General features: G+C 37.4%; 1 protein-coding gene and 1 long non-coding RNA gene across 8 annotated transcripts in view; one reads left to right on the plus strand and one right to left on the minus strand.

Annotated features, from left to right (window-relative positions):
• The first annotated feature begins 789 nt into the window (after nucleotides 1-789).
• LOC125391305 (uncharacterized) overlaps nucleotides 790-23,923 on the plus strand; it is a 33,393-nt gene continuing 10,259 nt past the window's right edge. The window contains exons 1-7 of one of the 5 annotated variants that reach the window (XR_014997418.2): nucleotides 790-899; nucleotides 1,488-1,507; nucleotides 3,540-3,615; nucleotides 5,192-8,993; nucleotides 9,874-10,016; nucleotides 12,251-12,382; nucleotides 16,098-17,015. This is a non-coding gene — a long non-coding RNA (uncharacterized LOC125391305). Of the gene's footprint in view, nucleotides 900-1,487; nucleotides 1,596-3,539; nucleotides 3,616-5,191; nucleotides 8,994-9,859; nucleotides 10,017-12,250; nucleotides 12,383-16,097; nucleotides 17,016-23,923 lie in introns of those variants that run through there. The other 4 variants (XR_014997420.2, XR_014997417.2, XR_014997419.2 and 1 more) reach the window with 4 other exon arrangements.
• Nucleotides 2,358-23,923, minus strand: part of Ca1 (carbonic anhydrase 1) — a 79,161-nt gene continuing 57,595 nt past the window's right edge. For 2 of the 3 annotated variants that reach the window (XM_048420650.2, XM_048420649.3), the window contains exons 2-9: nucleotides 15,069-15,112; nucleotides 11,007-11,066; nucleotides 10,380-10,577; nucleotides 8,845-8,963; nucleotides 6,073-6,168; nucleotides 5,412-5,474; nucleotides 3,532-3,687; nucleotides 2,358-2,794 (exon numbers count right to left, since the gene is read on the minus strand). In XM_048420650.2, the coding sequence (XP_048276607.1) occupies nucleotides 2,678-2,794; nucleotides 3,532-3,687; nucleotides 5,412-5,474; nucleotides 6,073-6,168; nucleotides 8,845-8,963; nucleotides 10,380-10,577; nucleotides 11,007-11,043 (786 nt within the window). In that variant the 5' untranslated portion in view covers nucleotides 11,044-11,066; nucleotides 15,069-15,112 and the 3' untranslated portion in view covers nucleotides 2,358-2,677. The remainder of the gene's footprint in view (nucleotides 2,795-3,531; nucleotides 3,688-5,411; nucleotides 5,475-6,072; nucleotides 6,169-8,844; nucleotides 8,964-10,379; nucleotides 10,578-11,006; nucleotides 11,067-15,068; nucleotides 15,113-23,923) is intronic. The other variant, XM_085677400.2, reaches the window with a different exon arrangement.

Raw genomic sequence — 23,923 nt, forward strand, 5'->3', positions numbered from 1 at the left:
GAACTTGCGCGCCCTCAGGCTGTGGTAAGGGGTTTTTATAAGGGCAGAGAGCAAAAAGCGCGGTTACAGAAGCAGATGCCTTGGTTACAGGGATTTCATTGGACAGCTTAATTTAGTTAGCCAGGTTAAATTGGGGAGAAATTCCCCCTTGATACATGGACCCCCCGGTTAGGGCTGAGTTGGCCCTTTCATAACTGGCACTTCCCGTTCTTGCCTTGCCTTCACGGCTGACCACAGATATCCTGTTCTGCTACAGACAGTCTGTAATCCTGTTTTGCAATGTATGACTGTCCTCTGTCTGAATTCCCCAAAAGTACAAGCCTTGCATAAAATGGCGTTATTTTTAGCTGCGGCAGCAATTTGAACAATTTGGGTTGGGGTCTTTCACATTGTGGAGAAGAAACCCTTGTTGAGCAGTTGACTGTATGTATCCCAAAAGGCAGGATGATCTGCATCTCACATCCTGGTGGAAGCACAAGCTTGGAAACACTGAGGAAACTGAAGCTGATTCTTTTAGATCTTTCTTAGAGTTCCAGGGAATTTGTCATAAATGCCGGCTGTCAAACACTTTTAAGATAACAGAAAATCCTCTCAGGATGTTCAATATTCTACCAAAAATCAGCAAGCAGCGAAGGCACAGAACAGAAGGGAAGTGAGTAAAATCTTCAAATGGTCCAAAGGAGGTCCGCTCCTCTGATGCGGGAGAATTGTCTGTATTCTGTCAATCATGTTTTAAATAAACGCTGATTGGCCAGGCAGGAGGTGTAGGTGGGAAAACTAGACAGGAAGGGGAAATGATGCAAGGAGAGCAGGAGGAATTCTAGGGAGGAGGAAGCTGATTTCCCCACTCCTGCCCAGATCACCGAAGAAACAGGATGTAAGCTGCCCCACTGAAAAAGGTACTGAGCCACATGGCTAAAATAGATCAAAAAAATGGGTTAATCAAGATGTGAGAGTTAGCCAGTAAGAAGCTAGACCTAATGGGCCAATCAGCTTTATAATTTATAGAGATCTCTTGTGTGATTTTTACTTTGGGACTAAACAGCTGGGGGTTCGGGCAGGACAGAAACCCCAACAAACAAACAGGCCCCTCATTGTTACACTCCTCTATGTGTGAGAACGGCTGCTTTATCAGTCACTTTAAGAAAGCACGGAAGCCCTATGAAGGAGCAGGAAGGAAGCTGACTTTCTGGAAGTATTCAGCTTAAGAGAACCAGACTGATGACCTTCATTTGTCTCCCGCCCCATGCTTATCCTTCCAATTATGAGACTCACGTAACATACACACGAATAAATCCTGTAATCCATTTTAACCTTAAACAAACAACAAAGCACAGGTCATAGAATCCAGTATTTTCTAGGTCCTTCCTATAAAACTTATTTAGAAATTGCTCATTTCCAGAAAGTGTTTAAAATGAAGATCCTGAGCATTATTTCGACATGAATGTCTTAAATTAAGTTAATATTTCTTTCCCTTTGGTTCTTAGGACAGCTTGAGAATCCAGGTGTAAGTATGGGTTTGGAGAGATGGTTGCTTGTGAAGTGCTTACCACACAAAATGAGTACTTGAATTCAGATCCCCGGCACTAACACAGGTACTGGATATGCAGCTTTTGTCTGTAACACTGGAGAGAGAGAGACAGGAGGACCCTGGAGCTCACTGGTCAGCCTATCTAGTCAAATTATTGAACCCCAGGTTCAGGAAAAGACCTTGTCTCAAAAAAAAAATAGAGACAAACTGGGAAACATATCTGTTATTGGCCTCTCACCTCCACATATGCCTGAACACACATGTGCACACACGCACACACACACACACACACACACACACACACATCATCATCATCATCATACACATACAAACAATCAATATGACTCAATGTCTGCAATTGGCCAGAAAGCCCCTGAAATGTGCCTGTCTCTACCTCCTCAGTACTGGGCTGACAATAGTGCCACCACAACTACATTTTTATATGGGTTCTTGGGATTGAACTCAGGTCTTTGTACTTGTGTAAAAAGCACTTTACTGACCGACCAATCTACCCAGCCCCTTTCAGTTTTAAAACACAGACTATGCTTACAAACCCATCAATTATAATAATGGAAGAAAATCCCTACCCTTGGTAAGTCACTTTTACGTTGTAATCGTAGGGCAAATGGATGAAAGCAGTGCTTGTAGTAGCATAAAAGCACTAAATCTAGAGGCTTTCTTAAGTCAAAGAGATTAGTCAGTGCTTCATTCCTGGCTTCTCTTAGATGACATTTGAGGCGAAAGACTCAGGTAAGCCCTTTAAGGTTTAGTACTGTAAATGGAGGAGAAATCTAATGGTTTTAATAAAATGCACAATAGACAAGGAGAAGAGAGAATGCCATTTTTATTGCTTCAATTAAAATGGAGAGAGGAGAAAAGGAAATCCCTTAATTGTGATTTTCTTATGAAACATTCCACAGAGAGACATTAGTCACAGTGCTTGTATAGAGATTACAATTGGCAAGCTTATGGATTATCTGCATTAACACCAGGAATTAAAATGAATGGCTGTTAGCTTTATGGATTAGATTTGCAGGTTTGCTGTCTTGCTAGCACAGAAATAACTTTGTTTCTTAAAACTGACCACTGTACTGGGTGATGTCTGCAGAGGGCCGGGTCCTGATGGAGGATCCTTCTTGCCTAGCATCAAAATGAGGCTGTCACTGTTCTGCCCTTCAGCGGCTGGGTTGGACGGTGGTTGTTCAGAATAGGAACATCTGCCTCTCCCTCTGCATTTGACAGAATACTGCGGAGCTGTGCCAGCTGTGGGGTGAGACATTTAAAGGATGAAAAGCTGTTAAAGTCCAAGAAAGCACTTTCTTTCCAGAGAAGTTAATGTATTGTTGCTTAGAAAGCAGTTAAAGATAGTGGTGGTTCTCTTGGTGGACAGGAAGGGGGCTGCACTAATGTTCCCGCCTTCGCATAGTTGGCTCCGTCAGAACATCAGCTTTCCTCTGTTACTTGGGGAGCTTATGCAAGTTGTCAGTTCAGCACCCCTTAAATTCTTATAGCGTTTCCTTTTGGGAGTTGTTCAGATTAAGTGGCTTAATCCATGCAAAGGGCCTATAGTAGTGCTATAGTAGAGATATTTACTGATGCTCCACCAGCATCAGTAAATGGCAGGGCACAAGGCTGGGAGAAACACAAAACAGTTGGGGAAAGTAGCTCTTCCATCAAACAGCAGCAGCATCTTTAGAAATAATAAGCCAGAAGGTGCTTTGTTCGATGTTTTAAAACTTTAGCTAGAAAAACTGAGACGATTTGACCAACTGTTAAGTTTGGCCACCTGAGAGACATTGTGGAAGTTCCAAGGAGAATTCACTGTCTGTTCCTGACATTCGGAGAAGCCACCTAACAAGTTTTGACTTTTCTTTATGAAGAACAGCAGGAACTTGGAACTTCATGAGTCTACTCTCTACATAGAGTAAAAACAGTTATTGGAAGGACTTTATCTATTTATTTGTTTGCTTGTTTAGAAATAAATTCATTTTAATTGATACCTGTTCAGGGCTGGCAGTGATGCTCTCCTTGAGGATGAACCAGGTCACACTTTCATGAAGAGGAGGGTGAGTCAGAGAGCCAAAGTAAGTCCAATAATCCCGGGATGAAGGAAGAAGACAGGATGGGTCAAAATTTGTGAATGGGGCTCGTTTTCCCTGAGAACAAAAACAGTATATATTATGCTATAAAATGTATCAATCTATGCCCCTTTATATATTACCTAGAAATTTTAGGTGCATTAAATTTTGATTTTCTACTATACTTGTTTAATGTCTGGTATGTTTGTGAATATGAACAATATAAATAACATAAAAATACTATATGGAAGTTTTAGACATTGAATCTTCCTCTTCATTTGGTGGATGATGAAAAATCTAAAAATTTTATGTAATTTATATTTATCAAAAGACATTTAATATTCATTAGGAAATATCTCAATTTTCTTTAGATAAATAATAACTGATCAGGGATACTTATGGGAATAAATAAGAATAAAATGTAATTGATGGGTTTGTCCTGAATGCCTTTGCCCCTAGAACAGGACAGAGCATTATCCAAAGAAATTAACTGATATTCGTAAGGTAATTTTTATACAACCAGTTTTACCAGACTGCTTTTTTCAGTCAATTTAATTTTTTAGTTGACTCCTATAAATTTTCCAGGTAGATATATCATCGATACATGATAATTTTGTCTTTGTTTTCCCAATATTTAGCTTTATGTTTTGTTCTTTATTTGTTTAATAGTTAAAATTTTAATTATGATGTCAATTGTAATGGCGGTAGGCACTGTACTATTCTTTTTTCATGACTGCACTATAACAACGTCAGCTGAAGAAACTAATAATATGAATTTTCATATTTAATCCGATAATATAATGATCTAATCAAAGATTAGTTCTAACACTTAGCTATCCACATCTAGAGTGAACTCTACTTGGTCAAAAATATGACTTCATCAATAACACTGTTGTAAATGATTTGCTGTAATTTCAGAGTTATTTCAGCCATACTACTAGGAAAGGCTGTGCTACCTGCTGAGTCATCTTGCCAGTCCCTCTAATAACATTTGGTGTTTGTGCCAGCTTTCTTATACCAAGGCTGCCCAAATGATTCTTTTTGTTGCTGTTTATTCTATAGAGTAAATTCTTTATTTGTTGATAAAATAGTGTTTTGTATTCATCTGTAATTTTATTTCTTTTTTACTATTTTCTGCTTTTATCCTCACTATTTCCTTCTATTTTATTTTCATATATTTTTATATCCTTGAGTAGAATTTAAAGAACATTCCATCTCACTTTATTACATGCTCATTCAAAGTTCTTTTCTGAACTCAGCATAAAACAAACTTATTTTTCTTAAAATACAGTTGTTCTACTCACTGAAAAAAATGATAATTACTTTGACCTTCAGAATAAGGTAAAACAGTGTTAAGACTGTGGTGCTAAGAATGGATATTTTAGAAAATCCATTAAGGGTTTTAACTTTAGTTTAGAATCATAGTTCTCAAATAGGGCTCTTCGGGCCCATATTGTCATGTTACTGAAGAGTTCAAGATGTTCCTTTTATGAAACAGGAAGCTCTCACTGGAGTGTGATTGTTTTTTAGCAGATCAAGAAGTGTCTGATCAAAAAGTCACTTTTTTGATTGGTTTTATCAGATCAAAAAGTGTTCTACTAGAAACAAGCACCAAGAAAACAAAAGAAAACCAGCTCCTGCATCAATTGCTCCAGGACAAGAAAGGTTTCCACGGCACCTTGTGTCTGCTTGGCTTCTACGCCTGTCTTCCTGTTTCCCATTTCAAACAGGCAACTGGATGATTTATGTACTTCTGTGTGTTCTTGTTTTCAGAATTAAATTAGCTTACTTAGCTTATTTACCTTAGTTTTAACTGAGTTTAGGGCATCGAGTACTTTCTGCAGGTTTGGGTTGGTTGGACCAACCTAGAGAATTAAAAGATAAAGAAAGTGTGAGTTGCAGACTGATACTTTTAAAATCTTCTTTAGTCAAAATTTAGTTTTTCAAGTAACATCAATAACTGGAGAGAGAGAGAGAGAGAGAGAGAGAGAGAGAGAGAGAGAGAGAGAGAGAGAGAGAATTTCTTTGTGCTCTAAGAGGAAATTTTATGTGGCATGTACTTTTATGCGATCTTGTATTCTGCCAATTTCTCATCAGGTATAATCACAGACAAAACAGTCAAGAGAAAATATGGCTTAAATTTATTTGTGAACAAGATGGTCAAAATATGTAAGACATATTCTGGATGTTTATTAAAACAATGACACAAAATTGCACCTTCGATTTTATCTGTTATTTTAGTTATACTTGATGCATTTCTGTCATTTTCTGAATAAGTGTTTGATAAAAGTCAGGTCAAAATATTATAATCCAAAGACACTTAGTCATTCAGCCTCATCCAATTTAACGACAGCTTTCTTCAGAGCATCTCTTCAATGAAAATATAAATTTAAATGATAGTAGGTTTCACAGCATCTACCATTGTAAAAATCAAGTGAAAACTGTGTAACTCCTATGACTCACCTTCACCAAGACACCAATGATCGCTATCCCATCAGCCTTTGAGATGGCTTCAGCGGCACTAGAGTACTTTGCTGAATTCCAGTGAACTATGTGAAGCTAGAAGGGGTGACATGTAAATAATTCACTATTAATATTGTTGCAAAGGAAGAGACAGAAGATGAATTATATGTTAATGTGTTATATTTAAGATATTTCATGGTAGTGGTAGACAAACTCCATGTGAACTCTCATCTTGTGGGCAACTAGCTTTAGGATAAAAGGTGAAATAATTTTCTCTTCCATGAGAGAACTTTGTAAGAAGATCCTTGACTGCTTGGAAGTTTGGGCATATCAGTGTTTTTCCCAGGATCCCCTCAGTCAAATTCTGCAGTCTAAACTCTTGGTGAAATTTTAGGCTCATACATGCATGTGTGCCTGGATGTGTTTCTGATATTGTCTTTATATCTCCATATGATATCTAACAGATGTCTGAGGAGTCATATGGCTAAGAAAAACCTTGATTCCTCATATTACATCTGTCATTTTCTCCTCTTAGGAAAGGTAATACTGTTCTCCTAACCACTCAAGCAAAAACTACCACAGCTATAAAAAAAAATCTCATGCTTTACACATTTATCAGCCTCCATGCCTAGCAGAGTATACTTCTTCACTTGGTCATTGCTTGGTTTTTTTTTTTTTTTATTAACTGCTGAACTTTCTTTGTTTCTACAGTTAGGACTGAACTCAAATACAACACCTCAATGAGTCGATTATCCAATATAAAGTTATGGCCACCATAACTCAAATCTTTTGTTTTCATGCTTTTATCAGATCTCTTCTTTCTCTCTACCCCCTCTCTTTCCTTCTTAACTTAACTCACTTTTTAAAAAGACTTTTTATTTCCCTATAAAATGAGGATTCTTCTTAGTTACTTTAACAACAAAAATTTAGTATACTATAAAAACTCAATAAATAGTTGATAAATAGAGTAATTAGAACACGAATGTTGAGGACAATCACTCAGAACAGTCCTAGTTCACGTGTCGTCTCATTATCGTTTATACTCCCTGCTCACTGACAACTCTCTGTGTGCACTCACATTGCCATTTAGTAGTGTTTACTTCATTCCCACCATCGGCTCATGTGTTATCTCCTCTACAGAACTACAGGTAATGTTACTGATCACTTATGATGTGGAAGCTGGCTTGAGTACATAAGGAGATTGATGCTATAGTACTTAACTATAGAAGAGAAGAGTCACATAGCCAATATGGCCCAGCTTTGACTCCATGAAGGTCAAGAGAGGACCTTGCACATGTCACACATTACCCTATATCACCTGGTGTGTCCTCCACACAAGTTTTCAAGCTGTATATTAAATAACATGTTGAACTTTGTGACTAAATGCTTCTCATCATTGGCTTAGATTATTTTTCTCAATTTATTTGAGTGAATATAATCCCTGATTTAGATGCCATTAATATTTACAGGTATCCTTCCTAAAGCCTAATATTTTAGACTTCTATTCTACTTTAGTCCACCTTCAGTTTTGCAGAAGGGAAACTAGGAATGAGTTTTTATAGCCTTCTGAAACACTGAAAGTTATTATATAAAAATTATAAAATAAAACAAGTTAATGCTGTCTTCAATCCCCTAGCACCTAATTCTATCACAATAAACTGCATATATTTTAAAACATCTTCTGTGAGAAATTTCTCTTACATAGTTACTTCAATAGGTATCTCAGATAAAGGCATAATGTATTCATTGAAGGATTATCTGATAAAAACAACAGCAACAAAATTCATTGGAATATAATAACAAGCAGATATTGTAATTATCTATCAAGAAGGCTAGTTAAATAAATTCTGATATTTATATAATTGAAATACTGAGCAGTTATTTTTAAAAGAGAAAAAATTAAACCCCTTCTGACTTATAAAATAATGATAATACACTGGAAACTGGGGAAAAATTTCAAAATCATATGCATTATAGAGTTCATTTTAGCAAATTAAAACTAAAATGGAATCATACTTATGTACACACACTATATATTCATATAAATAGTGAAGATTTTTATCCTTTTTTCTCCCTAAAAGTAAAACAGTTGTGTTTGATGATGCGTATCCAGGTTTTCAAAGGAAATAGAGATATAACATCTAGAAATTGTTCACAAATTTCCATAGGAGGAAGGATCAAGAGGTGGCATTGTGACCTCTAAACAGGGACTCATAGAACCTTGTCCATGTGTGGGCTCCTCTTTTCAACCATTAACTCTATGATTAAAGTCCAGTGCTTTTTTTTTACTGTGTTATTTCACTGTTCCTGCCTGGACAAGTACATGATACTGGTGTGTCCAAATTTGAGAAGTTAAGTAAAAGCAACATGTAAAAGTAAAAAGTAAAAGTAAAATGTTCAGTTCAGTCAGGGACTTTGATGTTGATAATATGTCAATTTTTTTAGCTATCTTTTTTTTTATTGAGCTCTACATTTTTCTCTGCTCCCCTCCCTGCCTCTTCCCTCTCCCTTTCACCCTCCCCCAAGATGTCAATATTTTTCATGAACTCTTACCTATATGTTTGGGCATTTCTTTAGATAAATATATAAAATATCCCTTTATTGCAGTATATAGTGTGCCAGTGTTTGATTTTAATGGATTTATATGCATCTGTCCTACAAAGACCAGCAAGCTCTCCTCTTTGATGTATTCTGATAGTAGCTTTTCTAATTCATTCAGATATGTTTTGGAGGCATGCTCATGAGCTGTCTCTCATTAATATATCACATTACCTCTGCAGAATATTTGACTCCATCCACGGTATGCTCAGATCCATGGTCGTTGGAATTGCCCCAGTGAAAATGGAACTGGATGAGCCGATAGGTATCAGAGAGAGGGCCCCCTTTCAGAACTAGAAAGAAAGAGAGATACTCTCAGCCAGGTAATCTCTGGTTCATATTTAATATAAATCAGTGCTACTTTATGTTGTGTGAAATAGAAACAAACACCAGTGGGTGTCAACATTTTATTTTCATTGTGTTTCCACTCCACAACCCTGAGGATGACACTAATATATAGTGCCTTCCTGATTATGGCAGCAACGATATAGCTCATGAAATATTTACAAGTTACAGCAAAGTTTACATATTTATGTTGCCAAGATGATATATTTCAAGGTGAATAAATGATATGATCACAGAGTTTTCTTTGATCTCCATTAATTTACAAGGATACTTCTTCATTCAACCTTACTGTGTAGCTAGTAAGTACAATTTCTATTAACTAAAAATTCACTGTCACTTGCTTTTTTAAAAACAATTATTGAAGATATAACAATGTAGTTTGACTAATTTGTTGAGACCCTATGGCCAGGGACCAAGAGATACTTACTGCTTGTGGGGCAAGATCACTTTTTAAACATTTTCTCCGAATGACAATCCAGCCTGGTGAATCTGTCCAATCATGTGATTACCTAAGCAAAATACCCTCTAGACCTAACCTATTATTAATAAGGGGCACACCCCTAAGGTAGCTAACATTTCAAATTAGAATTTGGTGGGAAACTAGGGTAAGAATGGCATTCATGTCACTGGAACTCTTATAGAACAATCCGTTAAGAGCTTATTCAATAAATACTGATGAAAAGTCAACCATGTGGCAAGTAACATGCCAGATTCTCAGAAATGATGGGAACTCGCGCACCACCTGACTTCTTATTAAGTTCATCCACTCTCATCCTGTTTAGGATATTTCCTTTATGGCTTCATGTTTATTGTGATTTTCATACTAGACTCTTTTGGAAAAAAGTTGTCTCTTTACAGAAATAATGATGAAGATCCTGGAACAGCCAGAAAAGGAGAGATGGCTCATTAGGAAATAGAAGGATTGCAAGAAGAGCTGGCAGCTCTGCGAGCCGTCTTCCAGGAGGCCACAAAGCCTCCCAGTCGTTGCAATTGTAAGTAAGGTAAGGAATACAGTACACAATACACAGGACGCTGTGCTGCTTCTGAAGCTACTCTGACTCTTGCCTGCTCTTGAGACTGTTTCTCCTATTGGGTTGCCTTATTCAGTCTCAATACGAGTGCCTTGGCATTTTTTTTGTATCCTCTTTTGTTTTGTTTACCTGTTGTCTCTTAGACATGCTCTTTTCTGAAGGGAAGTGGAAAAGTATCTCTGCAGGAGAAGGGATGTGGGGAGGATCTGGGAAGAGTGGAGGGAGGCAAAACTGTGGTTGGAATGTATTATATGAGAGAAGAATCTGTTTTCAACAGAAAATACATTTAGTAGACTCTAAGGAAACAAGTATCAAAAATGTCTTTATGCTCACCAGACTGGCTACCGCTGTCATCAAAAACTACATGGAAGGAATGTCCCACGTTAACAATTTCTTTGGCAGTTGCAGGATTATAGGAGACACTGATAGGTTTCAGAGAGGTGTCATGTTTGACATCACTGGTTTTGATATCAACTGGAGACTGGTTGTTTCCATTGGCAATGGGATACAGCTTGCTCCATTGGTCCGGACCTATGGGAACAAACATGTCCATGTAGCTACAATTTTACAGAATGCTTCATTCCAAGTATCAGGACTTCAACTATTTCCTTGTTAGATTATGATTTAGTCAGGTCTCTTAAATGGCATTCAGTATTTGAAAATGTACTTTTCATTACTATACTAAAAAACAGTATATTTGGCAATATCATCAATACAGGCCTAATTACACTATCTGTACAGTTATAGTATAGAAATAGTATGCACATACCAAATATATTTTTGTAGATCTTTATGCCCAAAGGCCAACTACTAACACTACATACAATGATATTGTAATTATTCAAAAGTGCATCAAGTCATTAACCTGTGACTGTACAGTTAAGTTAAATGATTATTAAATTTAACAGTAGAAGTGGGAATAAAGTGTTATTTTGACAAATACAAAAGAAGTGCTCCTACCGTTTTTGGCATCATATCCCCAGTCTGCACTTGCCATGATCTCCTGTTTGGTTTTGGTTCCTGAAGAAAGAAATGATATGCAGAATAACCAACCGCTCCTGTGACCGCAGCGGAGATCTTCAGTGACACCAGGGTTTTTATAGAAATGTGTCTGCCTATAATAGTCCACTATTTCATAATCTCTGCTTATCAGGAAGTATACATATCAAAATAAATGGTACTGTAAAAAATGTCTCTCAGGATTAGGTCAGCTCTAATTGTTTTATTGCATTATAAAAATTAAATATCAAAATCATAGATGTTATTATTAAACTAGTCTTGTTCTCCTATGCTTGTAGAAGACATGGTTGAATATTGACTGATGTTTATCAAATTTTCTAGAATAAAAAGTACTTTGTGCCCTTAGGATTTCTAGTGATGCCATAACTGGTTAACTAAACAATGTTAGCAACAGTAATTTAATAAGGAAATGAATGTGCATCATGGTTTTAATTTAGAATCAGGTAACAGAACCCATAATTAATTATCTATAACATAATATTATTCATAATGACACATTTTATAGAAACACAAATAAACTTTCTAGATGAATTACAAAGAATGTGTCAATGTGAGACATTCTTCCTACATGAACTTTTAGGACAATAATAACCATTCAGGTTAGAAAAGGTCCTTCGTTCTGGAGACATGTTGAAATTCATAAGTGGGTATGATTTTATTAATATCAAAGCAGAACATGGTATAATAGCTTTCCACCTAAAATAAAATATGCCATCTTTATAGTTATCTGCAATTTATTATCTCTTTAATATTGTTTTATTATAGCACATATAAATTCTATAAAGTAGGAATGACCATTTTGTAGCTGAGGGATGTTGAAGGAATTCATCACAACTAACAAGATGTCTGAACCTCAGACTTTATAGTTCAGTTGCCTCCTTCATTCCACCACTATATGTGTTGCCCTGGGCGAAGTGTGGGTTAATGACAATTCTGCTTCTGGGTTCACAGTGCTCATAGATCAATCTGAGTATACACCATCGTGAGAACTCACCTTGTTCACTCACTCACACACTGTTTAGTGATGAGAAGCAGCAGAAACTTTCCAGAGAGACACAGAAAGCTGCCTGGGATGTGTCAGAATATGGATAAGCCATTTAAAGTCTGCAAATATTATTGTTTGGAAGTAAAAACAGAACCAAAAACTTCTGACATAATGAGTACCTTTCTTCCCTTTGCTGCAGAACTGTCTGCACTGCCATGAACCACGAAGGAAGATGGGCAACAGGCATGCTTAGCTAGGGGCACCATTCATGCTGTTGTTCTTTAATACTGATGACTGTATCCTTCCTCAGGAGGAATCTGGCCAGCCGCTGGTAAGTATCTAGAGCATGAGGAGGCTAAAGTTCCCACCCTAGGATCTTAGTAAGCATTAGGAAGCCCAGCTTGAAAGGAAACTTAATTTTATTTAAATAACATTTTTTTTAATTTGATGGTGCTCCGTGGAGTTTTCACATACAACATCATCTTGAAGAGCACATGTGCATTATAAAACATTAAATTCAATTAATAGTCACATTACTTTGAGTTGATTTTGTGACAATAGTACCTAATGTCCACTCTCTTCATTTAAAAGAATACAATCCATTACCATCAACTATAGTTAACTTACTCTACAATTCCTGTCTAATTGTAATTACTATCCCTTAGTCATCTCCTTAAATCTTACATTGAATTACTATATGAAACAATGCATTTGGAAGGAACAACATTCTTGCATTATTGCATGATGATTCACTATAGGAATGGCTTATATGGTATGGTAATATATTTAAAGTTTTAGGGGCAACTTCCTTGACTCCTACCTTCATGACCCTTTATTTTATGATGTACTCAGGGCATATTCAAGTATTCCCACAAAGAAAGAATTAGAGGGAGAGTTGTAAAATTTCATGAGGGTCCAACCCTAACATGGCTCTCACTTACTTCTATTCAATATTTTCTTTTCATAAACTGACTCTCTCATTTTTATGTCTAAGCTAAAGGAATGGTGTTTAATATTTTTTATCCATTGGACTTTGACTCATAGACCTCTTCCACTGTACTTCCCAAAGATTATAACATTTGCATTGCTTTTACTCCTAAGAAGATGCTCAAACTATACAGGCTCTTCTAAACAGCTTATTTCTTGAAACCATCAAATGTATAAATGGAAAAAAGCTTTGTGCTTTTACTGATAAACTGTTTTGAAGGAAGCCATATACTCCTGAAACTTCATCATAAATCACCAATGTTAATAGAATCATTATGAATTTCAACATATCTCCAGAATGAAGGACCTTTTCCAACCTGAATGGTTATTATTGACTGGTCCACTACCTGCTACTACGACAAAAGAATTAGAAGAATTAAGTTAGAAAATAAACAAAGTTTATTTGAGCTCATTGTGCTGGAGGTCTCAGTCCCAGCTCATTTGATCTGATGAGCTGTGTCATGGGTAGAGCGCATGGTAAGCAAATGTCTCACTTAGGAGGCAGAGATCCAGTGGTGTTCTGCAGTCCTCCTCTATGCTGTGCCCCCAATGAGTGGTTAGTGTTTCCTGAGGCCAAACCTCTTAAGGATTTGTCCTCCCTCTCAATAGGTGCCTCTCTGAGGACCAAACTTTGATGCATGGACTTTTGGGGGGGTGTTTAATATCCAAAGTAACAGACATGGTTTTCCCTGAAATGGCACATACATTTCCAAAATCAAGGACTATTAAGTTTGACATTAATCTCACAATACTCCCTAAATTTCATGTCCTTGCATAAATTATATTTTTGGTGTTGTTGTGACAAGATCAGTCTTATTTTGAGTGAATAATTTAGTCATAGAACATGGTAATATTAGCCAGGACATTTCTACATTAAGATAGATAAAACTATGAGAAACCAATTTAAATGGCTTATCTGAATTTTATACATACCACTTCCACCATATTGATCTTTCTCTTCACTTACATTGAAGACATGTGGGAAACTTTGTTCCTCCAGTGTCCATCTCAGGGCTTTGCTCCTGTGGACCTGCTTCCTGGAGTCAGAACTTGCTAAGGCTCATCACTCCCCTCTCACACTTCCAAACCCTCCACTGTGTCTCTACACTCTCAGTCTCTCTGCTATACCAGTCTATATCATTTAGTTTATAACCTTGGTTACATCAGAAATTATTTTGGTCACATCATGAAATTATCAGATTCACTATAATTTCAGATTTTGGAGCAGGATTCGTTTCAGATCAATGATATTCACCTCATATATGAGAAAATGCTCCAAACTAAATACCACAAGTTAATCCAAAATTTTAGGGATGGAGAGGGAGGAGGAGGGGGAAGGGGGGGAGTGGGAGGGTGTTCGGAGGAGGGGCGGAAATGGAAACTTTCATAATTTAATAAACAAAACAAAAAAAAGAAGGTGAACTCATGACCACATTTGAACTGAGCAGAAAGAATCTTTCCTTCACACTTCTATTAATGGGCTGGTGAAGTGACCAACTGCTTCTGTCAATCATTTCTGGGAGTGTGAAAACTTTGGTTCTTAGAAGTGTCAAATACTTTGACACGTTGTGTGTCAAAATTTAACTGTTCAATTTTTATATGAATTTTTTTGTGCTAAATTGAAAAAAATTCCTGGATTCTTAAGGCTACTATTGCTATGATTAGGGACAGTTTTTAACTCCCCCCGCCACACTCATATGTCTTAGAGCATATTACCCTTGAAGGCAAATTTTAAATCTGGCAATGAACTTTTAAAAATCAGTAACCAACTCAGCTCTACACAAATAATGACTTTAATTCACAGTTTCAGGGAATTTATAGCGTCTTGTAATTTGACATGTTTGTAAAACATTAAATTGCAAACATATTTAGTAACTTTCTTATCTACTAAAAATAACCCAGCTGGAAAATCCTTCTGAGAATAGGAATGTATAAATATTTATTAAGATAATAGTCTATACTGCCTTCTTTGATGATTGGAATACCCTCATATTTATCTTTAAAGCTGAGGAATATTATTTGTATCTTACCTTCTATAGCTGATTAAGGAAGGTGCTCCCCTCAACCAAATGACCTAAACAAGAAACATTTTCACATGAAAGCAAGGTATGTACATTACTTCATAAGCCATAAAATGAATTTAAATCCAAATGAGGGCTTGAGAACAGAGTTTGATTTTAACCCCCAGGCAAATAGACAATTACATAAAGCAAGAGAGTCGAAATGATTGCATGTGGCCTCAAATCCAAACAATTGCATAACAGATCTGCTCACCACAGCTTAAACTAAATACCACAAGTTAATCTAAAAGGAGATAAGTTTTCAAGTGTAAATATCAAGGAAGGTGAAGGACATTTTTATCAGTGATCTTGTGAAAATCTTTCATGTACCTTTTTGAGGTTTCCATCTAAAATCATCTTGAAATTAGAAGAAAAAGCTCTGCTGTCCCCCATTGCCTTTATTAACTCCAAAACTTTTTTTATTCTATCATAGTAGATTTCTAAAATGCATTTGCAGTTAAATATGTCCTTTCTTAAATCCCATGTTTCTTAATGCATTATTTACAGAAGACATGTCTTGGATTGACCTGGTAGTGATTAAAAGGTGCTCATGTGTGAGTCTTATTTTTCCATTACTTCTATGATATGATAGTATCTAGACTTGGTGATTTGTTAATATCAAGTGTGTTTCCTAAGCATTGGTAGCCCTATTAGCTATAACTGGGAGCTATGTGAATGATCCCCCATCTAATTTCTAAGAGTTATATTTAAATGAAACAAGTTTCTGACCAAATTCCTGACTGTGCATATATCATTAACAATACATAAACATATATTATTAAGTATAGATTATTAACATGAAATACATACCACTCTTTGTGTACTTTTACATATGTCGTTTAAGTAAAGTTTTCCCATATAGCAAGAGCTATAGACTATAACAAACCCCCAACATCAGGCATTAAAAGCCCTCCTTTGAGTTGTTGGTCATAGTTGTCCAAGATACTCTGAAAACATTCTAGGCAATGAATACTGACTGCCCTTATTTGCTTCTCACAGATGAAAGGCTGAGATCCTATAGCTGAAGATACCAAGTGCTTTGCACAAAGGACCCAGAGGATTCTGAGCTGGATCTGACCTGAAAGCTCCTCACTGAGGACTAGATTTCATGGTACCAGAAAGCTCCATACAAGCTTCCAAAGGACCGAAGTAACCAACAGTTCTACTCAGTCTATACCTATGAACCATAGCAACAATCACCATGGCACTGAAACTCTTAAGAGTGCAGTAGTGGCACACATACCTTGAAGTTAACCAGCAGCTCTCTAATAGGATGTAAGGACAGCTCAAGAAAGGGAAATTGGCCCTGATATTGGAAACTTGGCAAATTACCTAGGGTTATTGAAGTCATAGATCTTGGAAGAGAACCTTACAATCTCCACTTTAATAAACCAGTATAATCCCTAACTAGATTTTAAATATTTATCTTTATGTCCAGAGTCATATGTATGACTATCACCAGCCATCAAGAGAACTTCATTTTGAAACAGATGAAGGTCAATATAGAAGACCACAATGTTGTGAAGATTTATGAAGCCAGGTTGTTATATTTACAACACAACTTCTGCAACTAAGGCTCATGGATCATTTTGAAAGAGGGGGCGGAAAGACTGTAATAACCTGATGATCAGGAAGCTTGCTGTGAAACTGTCTCCTAGAGATGTCAGAGAAGTTACACCTATGAAGTCTCACTAAAGTGGCTACCTAAGCAAAACCTGACCAAGACAGTACCAATAGATACGCTAACTGTGGAAGGGGGAAAGCTGAGGAGGCCTCAATCCTAGACAAAACTACAGGTGACTGAGGAATGTTGAGAGCTGGACAAACAGTCTTCCTCAGAGAAAACTCACCAACCAGTAATCCAATACCAAATGATCAGCCCTGCAAATATACATAAAACAACATGATTCAGACCAATCAGGTTATGTTTATATATTTTGGAATACATATGTATGCACACATGCACACACACATACAAATAACAAAAACTAAAGAAGAAGGGGCCAGGCATTTGAAAGAGAATAAGGGGAGGATGCATAGAAGAGATTGAATGAGGAAAGGGAAGCAGGAAAAATTTAATTATATTACATTACTTAAAAATATTTTGAAAGTGAATGCAAAGTGACAAGCTGCTTAGAGTTACTGCTTTCTCCACTTTCCTGTTGTGACACAATTTATTCTTGAGCACTAATCCAGAAAAACACATTCTTCCCTTTAAAAAGAACACGAATGGAATTATTACAGGTGCCTTTCAAAGAAGAAATATTTTCTTTTATGCAGTCCCATGAAAAGATACTTTGAGTCACTGTAGCTTTACTTGTATGACCTTATTTTCAGTATTCTGTGTGGTGAAAGAACAAATATCTGTATTTTCATTTCAAAATGAAGGAAGAGCCCTTCATGGTTTAGGGGCTTGTCCTACTTGTCAAAATTGGTGATACACATCAGACTTAGAATCTCATCTTCAAACTATGTCAAGAATTCTTCACTATTATGAGTTAACTGAAAAAAATTACCCAACAACAGCCTTTCTCCCATTACATTTACTTCATTATCACCATGGAGTTCATTTAAACAAGGAGCTACCTTACAATGGTCACTGTACTTCCCTGGAGTATAGGTGACAGAGTTGACACATTCTTTTGACTCCTGCTTGGAGCTTGGTGTCCTTCATGATGCTGTCTGTGATTGTGAGTCACTATGTTCCCCAAAGGAGCATAGACTGTAATTCTGCACACGTCAATAGCCAGTGTACACAGACCCAGAGAGCTGAGCAATTGCTTACTTTTCTACCGAGGTTCCCTAAGTGCTCACAAATCCTATGCTTTTGTGTAGAAACCAAGCAATGCAAGGCTTACACCACCAGATCCCAGTGTAGCTTGCGAGGACATTTCTCTACATTTTCACAAACATTTTCTCTACCTCTTCCAGGTCTAGAGGTGAAGGATAGATACTTTCCCTTCTGTTTCTTAATCAGGTAGGCAAAACACCATTAGATTTATATTTGAATCACTACAAAAGACATCAGGAAAGACTTCTGTTCTCCTAGCAAAGGGTGAAGTAAACAAGTTTAAATGAACATACTTTTTTAGCCTGTCTTCATTAGGTAAAAGTTTATTTGAAAAAAATAATTTAGTTGATAATGGTTATCTCTTGTTTTGAACTTTCCATTTTTCTTTCTATTATTTTTTGCAAGTTGTTTCAGGCAAAGGAACATACATTACATAAATATTTTGCTTGAAAAGATATTTAAATATTGGTTTAAGGAATGCCATAGCTCTTGGAGCTTTCTTATGTATGTGACTCCTCAGTGCAGAGTACATACAGTGTTTCCTTCTCTTTTTTCCTGAGTCAAGTGTTCTGAGTAGGTCATGTAGGCAAGAGTTCTCAAATGTGACTTACAGGCACTGACTTTCTGGACTCCAAGGTTCTGGGAAATGTATCAAAGGACAAGATCCCTGCTGCATCCCCTGGGAACAGTATTTGGCCTGTCCCAGAGTTCTTTAATGTGAAGTACTTTGAAATTGCAGTAATATCTTTAAGACTGCTCTCAACTTTGCCTCTAAATAGTTGGCAAACTTCCACAGAAGCTTTGTGCAACTTCCCAAGATTTACAAAAGCAGGGACGGATGCTGGCCAGTGCTTTCATTTCCCATCATCACCCAGGAGGAAGCCAGGACCTGTTTGGTGAGAAAGAACTCCAGGAAAAACACTTCTCAGGTTCATGTCAACATTTTTAAAATGGGCACCCATAGAACCCAAAAGAATCCCAAGAGCCCAAGTTGCTAAAAGCCATGTTCCAGTTAAGGTGAACCCTATAACTGTGGATCTCTTGGGACACAAAGGGCTGGTTTTATATAGTGGAGTGATTTGATATGCAAGATAGATTCCTGGCTATGATCTCCATGCCTCCCGTTGGTAATCCCCAGGGCAGCTGCAGAGCCAGTGCTCACATGGACATTCTTACAATGAGGTCTTTTGTTGTTCCTGTGCCGAGCTCTGAGAATTCTCATAAATTCCTCTGCAGAGCAGGGTAAGATTTGAATGCGTGGTTCCTCACAGATGGCACCAGCTGTAGCTGCTCTTTTCTATTTTATTTTTTGTTTTAAAAATTTTCTTTGTAGTTTTCACTCAGTTTCCAGCTGCTGATGCACATGGTATTATCAGCAGAGACCAGTTGTTTCCCCCAAGGCACCCCTAGATACAGGCTGACTGAATGATTTATTCTATCTAGTTAATAGAATGTTTTTAAAAGAATCATCATAATTTTATAGCCAGAGGCAAACAACACAATTTCAATGAATTATCCAGGGCTTAAAATGTAAGAGTAAAGTAGCAAGAAAAAGAAGTGATTATTATTTAGCAGTAGCTAAATAGACTGAATTTGAAGGAAAGGGTGATAGTGTGTCTTTTATTAGATCAAATACTGACGGCAACATTCTGGCATGATGGACGTGCCTTCTGCATGAGATGACTATGACATCCTCTCAAAGTACAGTCCCGAGGCTACATGCCAAACATAATAGATGTGACCTTTCAGTACCGTGGCTTCTGGCATGGCACTGGTGTAATCCTAGATCACTCATTTTTCCATTTGGATGTAGCTGAGACTGACAGGGCAGGTGTGAATCCCAAAGTAACTGATTTATAGTCAGCTTTTAGACTCTTTCCTGCTTGCCTCTTCCAAATTAAGCTTGAAAATCTACTTCTCTTTACCACTTCTGTGGATAACCTGGAGACAAGAGTTGTGATATTCCTGATGCTTCTGCTAAGCTGATATAACTTGGAGCATTTATCAGCACTGCTATCAAACGTTACAAGACTAAGCTGCAGCTTCTTCCTACAGCGGACATGAACTGCAGTGAGCAGACAAGCAATGTTTGCAGTGCAACAGACGGCAGCATGGCTGTGGGCACTGCCTCGAGCACTGCAGCGCTTAGGGCTGATTTTATAATTCAGTGACATATTGTTATTGATGCTACCTAGGATGCCTGTCTGCAGAGATGTCCCCAAATCACTCCACACAACACCTAGGACAGGATGGAGAAAGCTTGTTTGGAACTCAATGGCCCACATCTTCCTAGGGTAAAAACCTGGGACAGATATTAGTGAAAATAGAGAGGGAGAGAATCATATTGCCATATTATAAGCAGGAAAAATGCTTAAACCAGTGTAGGTCATATTTCAGGGATAGGTATGTCTTTTCTTGAAACTGGCTTCAAGTTAACCTGAATACTGAACCCACACACTTACACTTGGCCTCATTTTTGTTTTGGACCACCAGAGATTTCTGAACCTTAGCCCTGGTCTTTCAGCCATGACTCTGACCTTGCCTTTTGTTGGATTATGTCACAGCTCTTACTGCTATATGGCTCAAACCCTGCCAGGTCAACCCATCTCTGAGGCCAGGACCCCTTATTCTTTGTGTTCCAGGACCTGTTACTGACTGTAGTTGAGTTCAGACAGCCTAGGCAACTGTTTGCACATGATGTTGAATTTATGCCAAGGAAGAAAACTGTGCACAAGGATCTAAGCCACAGGGGGAAGAAAGCAAGGCAACTTGTGCTAGGAACAGAGGGCATATTGAGTTCTCCAAACAAGCAAGCAAGCAAACAAACAAAAAAAAACAAAACAACAAAACCTCAGGGATCTCTGATCTTTGGCTCTTAAAAGGCATGCGTCAGAGAAGGGGAATAGATCTGAGAGACAAATGGCTTCCAGGGGGAACTTTGCTTTCTGTTTGGTCACCTACACTTGCTCAGGTTACACTAATAATCTTGACAGGGAACTAAGAGAGACAGAGGGATCCTTTTGTGTTCCAGGAAAACCATGTTTAAGGGGAAGTGATTCAGTATCTTTTTTCAATGACAAGACTGGGCAGAAACTCATCTTCTGTAGTCACACCTAAATTTCACTTTTTAGTGAAAAAATCCGTTCTAATTTCCAGAAAAGGTGCTAAAATGGAAATGTTGAGACAGTCTTTCATTCTTTAAAAACACCTGCTTCCTTCGACATGCACAGAATAAAAAAGAGCTAATTGCAAGTAGAAGAAGAGAGAGGCAGTTTTAAGTCATTGGGAATAGATTCAAGTTTGAATCTATTCAATTGTACACAAATTGTGTACATTTGTGTACACAAACACAAACACACACACACATTCAATTTTAAAACAAAAATCAAAAGTACGTTTTCAATTTAAGCAATAATAAAACACACCTTATTTTTCATTGTAGCTTAAAACTAAGCATACAGTATGAATCTAGGCATTTTTATCAATGGCAATTGTGATAAATTTCCTTTTCTGGTAAGAAGGATCAAGAGTGTTGGCATGCAGTGGCTTCTTGTAATGCATGGTGCTTCCAGCATTTGACACAATTCTCATGACAACATGTGAACCCACTATAGTGACAATCACTTCTGAGGGTGGGCAAGAATACCTGATATTACATTTCAGGATGAGAGAGATAAAATTTGATTCCATAAAAAGGGACTAAGTCCAACTGTGTCTTTCACCACAGTTAGGAATTTTAAAACCACATTGAACTTTTCCATGCTACACTTGTAAGAATAAAAGCTCTTCCTGAGTTAATCCACAGGATGTGTGGGCCTACAGAAAGATTCCTAACACCTTAATTGTGCGAATAGAAATAAATATTTTAACCTAATTGGACCTCAGTTTCATTACTTGGAGGGATTGTGATGGAGTAAAAGGACTTGGTGAGAATTCTTTTGAGTGCTGATCAGTTAGTTTTCTGGAGATGTTTAAGAAGTGTGTAGACACTGTCTCCATGGGCATTACACTTTACTGTACACTTACAGAAGAAAACAAAAGCAGCTTGCTGAACATTGTGGCCACTTCTCTGAAGGGAATAGCAAGGCTGAAGAAGGCCAACAACTATAGGGGCAGAACAAAGAGGCAACTTACGGAAACAAACGTGGGAGGAGGTGGGGCTGGTGCCAGTGACCTGGCAGAGGAGAGGTTTCTCCTACCTTGGACCCTCCTTCTTTATAACACCCCATGGCTAGCTCCTCTCATCTTTCAGATTTTAGGTCCGATGACATTCCTCCAAAAATCTTATTGACCTCATTGTCTCTCCATTTTTTTCCAGTTATTCCCTATCTGTTACTTCAATTTGTTCCATCAGACCATCTTATGATTGTTAAAATAATCTAGATTTCTTTTTGCAACTTCTTTATTTTGTGTTTTTTCTTTTGGAAAAGAAGATTAAACTTTTATGTATTTTATCCACTTACATGGCTTTAAAAATAAAGAAATGAAACGATGTAAAGATCTGTAGGATGAAAAGAACATTGAATATTAAGCATTGTGAGGTGCTGTGATTTGCAGTGGCTCCTCCTGAATCCTGTCCCCTGGGCTTTACTATACCAACTACTTCTAATGTTGACTCTGGAGTTGGCTAATGGGACAGCAGCAAACCACGCAGTGCAGGCTTGGTAAGTACTTGCTTAGAACAAAGGAAACATGTGAGGGAACCTGTCCTAGTTCCATCTCTTCTCAATATGAAATACTGCTAGGAGATCAAGCATCCCAGACATGTACGAAAAGCTTAGAATTTTCCCTTCCTCCAAGATCTTCTACTAAAGTTTAGCTACGTAAGTAAGCCCAGTTAAAACCAGGGGAGTGATCCCCTCACCTTACAAAAATATGATGAAAACATTTGTTGCCACGTAAGATGATGAGGTTTCAGGTGATGTAGTTCTTGCAGAAGAACTGGAAAGGGGCTAAGACAGGGAAGAGGGGAAAGAAGAGAGTTCAGGGTTCAGAGAAGTCAATCGGAATCTTGCCCATGCAAACTCATTTTATACTACACATGATGGGAAACGATTAGCAGATTTAAAGGGAAAATGATCAGGATCAAAGAAGCCAGTTAGGAGACTATTTTAACCACCTGTTGCTACTGGACTAATGGAATATGAGAGAAGATCCCAGCACCAAGCTCTAGGATCAGGACTTTAATGACTTTAGAGAATCTCCAATGTCCTTTCTAGAAACATTCTTTCGGGAGCCTAAGCCTCCATTTTAAATTTTAATGGCTTCTGGTGATTTAACCCATGTCTGTACATGTTAGATAAGTGCTCTACCACTGGTATACATCTCCAGTCATCAAAGCTTCATTTAGAAAACTGGACACTATGCTCGGGAGAACATAAGGAGAGGTAGAACAGCAGATCCCACACAATTTTAGAATAGGAGGCACATTCATCTCACTATGGAAAGAGACCGAATTGTCACCTAGGGCCCCAGATATAATCTCTGAATAAGTAATACAGTACAATTATACATGTCCCTTTACAGATCAGAAAAGTGAACTCAAGATGAACCACTGACATATATTCAAGGACTAACAAAGAAAAGGGTGACAGACTAATTTAGACTGCCTAATTGGGGAACAGAATATGATCAATGTAAGAGACTGGACAGCTCTGGATTGAAAATATGTGAGAATGTTCGTGATTATGGGACATACATGATATCAAATATGATATTAGAGTCAAAAAAGCAAATGAGAGGAAAGAAATGTCTACTATTAGAATGCACCTCAGCCACTTCTGTGCTATATCCTACCCCAAGAAATGTTACCTTCTGTGATAATCATAACCAAATGTACATCCGAAAAATGAGACCTCCCTAGTCTACTTTCTATACTTACTGTTTCTTGATTTACTTTAACGAAAAAAACTTAATTTATTTTATATTGTAGTTTATGGCTCTTTATGTGTTTTAAGTATCAACCAGTAGCAAAATGAAGAAATATATTGTGGCATAGTTGTATTGTTGAGTATGAACAGAATCATCTGTATCA

This window comes from Myodes glareolus, chromosome 16, assembly GCF_982192425.1.
Source record: "Myodes glareolus chromosome 16, mMyoGla1.1, whole genome shotgun sequence".
Taxonomy (NCBI): Eukaryota; Metazoa; Chordata; class Mammalia; order Rodentia; family Cricetidae; genus Myodes; species Myodes glareolus.